This window comes from Rhinoderma darwinii, chromosome 8 (assembly GCF_050947455.1).
Source record: "Rhinoderma darwinii isolate aRhiDar2 chromosome 8, aRhiDar2.hap1, whole genome shotgun sequence".
Lineage (NCBI taxonomy): Eukaryota > Metazoa > Chordata > Amphibia > Anura > Rhinodermatidae > Rhinoderma > Rhinoderma darwinii.
In genome coordinates, this window is record NC_134694.1 from 71,198,593 (window position 1) to 71,203,062 (window position 4,470).

Consider the following 4,470-nt stretch of genomic DNA (forward strand, 5'->3'; position numbering starts at 1 on the left):
GTTGTGATTAGAGTAAAGACCCTATGCAAATATTAATACATATACTAATACGTATTACACAGATATGAATACAGAATTACTGATGCATTAACAACCTACATTTCCATTCTCTGAAGAACAATTTGACTATATTATATTTCATCTCATAACACTCATAAGGGGATGGGATGTTGCCTATAGTAACCAAACAAATCTTCTTAGCGGCATATGCACTACTTATCATCAATACAGTGTGCCCCGATATAGGAACTTATGAAAATCCAAGATGTGCTAATAGGGGTTTGTTTACAACCTCCGTATTAGTGGGTTGGCTAGGCTGGCACTAGAAGGTAGTGGACATGATTCTTCTGGTTGAATTGCCAACTTTAACAAGAGTTTTGGTGAAAATTGGGCAAAAAATTATATTCCATAGCTCACTCTTAACTGAGTAGTCTAGAGAAGTGATAAGAGGAAAACAGTGAAAAAAAGGAAGCATTGTAATCCTTAATAATCACTGTGTATCAAAAAACATACTGTCAATGGGGCATAAAGAGACATCCCATAAATATGAGTCTTCAACTCCTTCAAATTCAGACTACTCAGCTGAGCTTATGGATATTTTATGCAATAATAGGCTCCAAAAGAAGAAAGTTCTACCATGGCCAAAGTGCCAACTGCAAAAACAGGACATAATAAGTGCTTTTTGCATGTTTTAAAACAATACATTGAATATTAACTGAGAAAATAAAGTAACATTTTGACATCTTTATCATCTTCTTCCCTAGTTTGGCACAGTCAGTTTCCAAATATTTCACTATAAAGTCTCTATACGTCACTGGAAGTTCTAGGCCCAGATAAGAACCTGGGTGGCACACAACCACAGCAAGCAAGCCATAATGACTTCTGGATGTCTGGGTTTCTGAAAGCGTAAATAATTGGGTTGATGACAGAATTACAGGCAGCTGGCAGGACCAGTGAGTAGGTGTACATCATAGGGTAGCTGGAGTCAGCAACTAAGGAGTACACAGCAAAGGGAATCCAGCATAGTGCAAAGGTGCCCAGTATGAGAGATAAGGTTGATACCCCCTTCCTTGTGCTGGAGGCTTGAGATGTGGCCATGAATTGGTGCTGTACTGCAATCTGCTGGGCATGGCGGAATGCAATTCTGCAAATCTGCAGGTACAGCTGCATCATCATGGCAAAGAGCAGGAGGAAGGACACCGCCAGCACAGCTGCATTGTTTTTGGTCACTGGCCTTAGAACACTGCAGGAGGACTGTTCCCTAACACAGTTCCACCCCATGATGGGTAATAAGCCAATACAGATACAAAGGGCCCACAGCAGGATTATCATCAAGTAGGTGAAAGTTACAGTTCTTTCTGTGTGATATGTAAGGGCATTGTAGAGCGACAAGTACCGGTCCACTGTGATAGCTAAAAGGCTACAGACAGAGGCAGAAAAAGAGGCTAAGAGCATTCCAGCAGAACTTAGCGTAGCCACTTCATTATTAAATACATATATTACTATGAAATTCACAATGAGTCCCACACCAGCCAGGAGATCAGCCAACGCCAGGCTGCCAATGAGTATAAACATGGGGGCACGGAGGCTTGGCGTATAGAAGAGTATAGCAATCACTATTGCATTCTCACATGCCATGATTGTCCCTGTTACACAAAGGATAATGTCCCATGGGTTGACAGACTCATCCGGAGAGAGATCTGATGTGGTGACGGTGGACGTGTTGGTATCCCATGGGTCATAGTGGTGGTGAGACATCCTGCTGGAGGAAGAGTTGTGGAGATACAGGAGGTGTTCCATAGTTGCGGAGGCAGGCTGGTGAAGCATTGCTGCACATCAAAGGAAATGTAGAGATAGAAAGATAAAGATGAAGAAAAGATAGAAAAAGAATGAAAAAACAGAGTTAAAATCCTCAATGTCATACTGACACATTCCAATACACAGTTTTATATGCTAATGACAGCATAATAGGCAAGTATTGTGCTAGGGGAATAACAATGCCTCATCCCTTGTATTCTTTAAAAATCCAACCCAAGATTATCAAGGCCCAAGTTAGAAACAGGTTACATTACTATCCAACAAAATGCCATTAATGTCCATTATAACAACCCTTTTCAACACAATGAAGAACAATTTTAAGTTCCTCTGATGGTATAGCAGTTAAAATCGCTGCTGCCACACATGCTTGGCACCTGTTATTTTCATCATTCACATATAAGATGCCTAGTTAGGCATATCAGTCGTACAGCGGGATCTGCAAGTGTGTGGTCTACTAATTCTATTATCTTCAGTAGTGCCCTTATTCTTGCAGTCTCCATCCCCATCAGCCAAGGTGAGCTGAGAGAAGCAGCCTATTCCTTAAGCATGTGTACGCCTGTTCCTACAGAGATGATTACACAGTTATGCTTTTGCTTCGACTGCTCATGAATGCTGAAAACTATAGGATATATTATTGTAATAACAATAGATGCCACCATAAGCTACACTACAACGCTCCCAGCTGAAATTTCACATCCCTGGATAGACGTGTTTACCCAGAACCAACAAAGGATACCATCTATTTTTCCACTGGATTAAACAGATCACAAAGGATTTGACCAAGGTAAGGCTACAACATACAGATCCCCATTCACTGGAGACAGATCATCTGCAGGATATAATATTGAAGGATATCCCTGAGCTTTAAAGATGCTACTGACAGCAGCTGCAGGCCATTCCTTAATACCCACATGAGACACGCGGTGTGACCGCAGCATAAATTTCATGCCACCTTCACACACAAATCAAATATCTAATTATCATCGATAAATTCCTTTTTTTCCTTGCACCAGATAAGTGATCCAAGTGCACAATGGACTTTTCACTGCAGAGATGTCTCTATTCCGTGACCCAGGAGCCCTAGAGGGGCCTGTACTGCAGCTCACAAAGTGGAAGATCAATGTTCTTATAGCCAACAGCATGCACAGCCTTCCTTAATATCACACTGCCAAAGCCAGGGCTACATACGTCATAGGCTGCGTGAGCATATAGGTACAGTGTAGGGTGAACACGTATGGGTTAATTTATATATAGCAAAAAAATAAATAGTTCTATTTTGAGATTTATATATATATATATATATATATATATATATATATATATATATATATATATATATATGTGTGTGTGTGTGTGTGTCTGTGTGTGTGTGTGTGTGTGTGTGTGTATGCTTGGAGAGCGATAGATAGATAGATAGATAGATAGATAGATAGATAGATAGATAGATAGATAGATAGATAGATAGATAGATAGATAGATAGATAGATAGATAGATAGATAGATAGATAGATATGCGTTAGATGATAGATAGATAGATAGATAGATAGATAGATAGATAGATAGATAGATAGATAGATAGATAGATAGATAGATAGATAGATAGATAGATAGATAGATAGATAGAAGCAGCAGCTATAAATACCTACAGTTGTGTAAGGCACATGTACAGTATTTGTACCTGCTCAACATCTGTAAATCACTTCAATTCTTAGAATAATATTGTATAGTATAACCTTATCTGTATTTTATTTGCAGACATAATACCAATAGACTTAGACAACTAGAATAGATAGATAGATGATAGATAGATAGATAGATAGATAGATAGATAGATAGATAGATAGATAGATAGATAGATAGATAGATAGATAGATAGATAGATAGATAGATAGATAGATAGATAGATATGAGATAGATAGATAGATATGAGATAGATAGATAGATAGATAGATAGATAGATAGATAGATAGATAGATAGATAGATAGATAGATAGATAGATACTCCTGTATAATTCCAGTTGCAGCCTGGCTGGTGCAGGGATATATGGATACACACATACACTTGTGGTCATGCCGTTTTCCTACCTTCTTGCTATGATCTCCAGCTCTGTTCCTTTGTGCTAGTCCTTGCAGTGCTGGTTAAGGTTCAATCCTTGGTTAACATTGATAATCCTGCTCCCAGATAGCAGTGGCTTTGACTTGCACTTAATATTCTTGCCCCATTGGGTCTGCTGAGAAATCTCAGCTCTGACGTCAAAGTGTTCGCTTATATTCATGATCAGCTCCCAAGTCTGTGAATCAGAAGGGGCTGTGAGCAGAATAACAATCAGCACAGCCTCACACAGTCACACACACACACCGGGCACACACCACACACCACACCTCTGGAATTTCATTCATAAGATTTCTCCCTGTATACGGACACACCTCCATTGGGTCAGCTCCTACAAGCTAGCGGCATTTGTTCTACATGGGGGGATTGTCACTGCCTCTATCCCCTACTTACAGCTTGTGACCCAATATACGTCCGGTACATAATATACATTTGCCGCATCCAGGTCATGCAGTCTTGTATTTATGTGTCCCAATAATAAACATAAAATATATTTAAAAAAATGACATTTACACCCACTATAAATCTATACTATATAT

The 4,470-nt window shown here is 39.3% G+C and overlaps 1 protein-coding gene across 1 annotated transcript in view; it reads right to left on the reverse strand.

Moving 5' to 3' along the window:
- LOC142659519 (G-protein coupled receptor 12-like) overlaps positions 1–4,123 on the reverse strand; it is a 7,291-nt gene extending 3,168 nt beyond the window's left edge. Inside the window, exons 1-2 of the mRNA XM_075835727.1 lie at positions 3,904–4,123; positions 1–1,829 (exon numbers count right to left, since the gene is read on the reverse strand). The exon at positions 1–1,829 is cut by the window's left edge and continues 3,168 nt beyond it. Coding sequence (XP_075691842.1) covers positions 805–1,827 — 1,023 coding nt within the window. The 5' untranslated portion in view covers positions 1,828–1,829; positions 3,904–4,123 and the 3' untranslated portion in view covers positions 1–804. The remainder of the gene's footprint in view (positions 1,830–3,903) is intronic.
- Between the last annotated feature and the right edge of the window lie 347 nt (positions 4,124–4,470).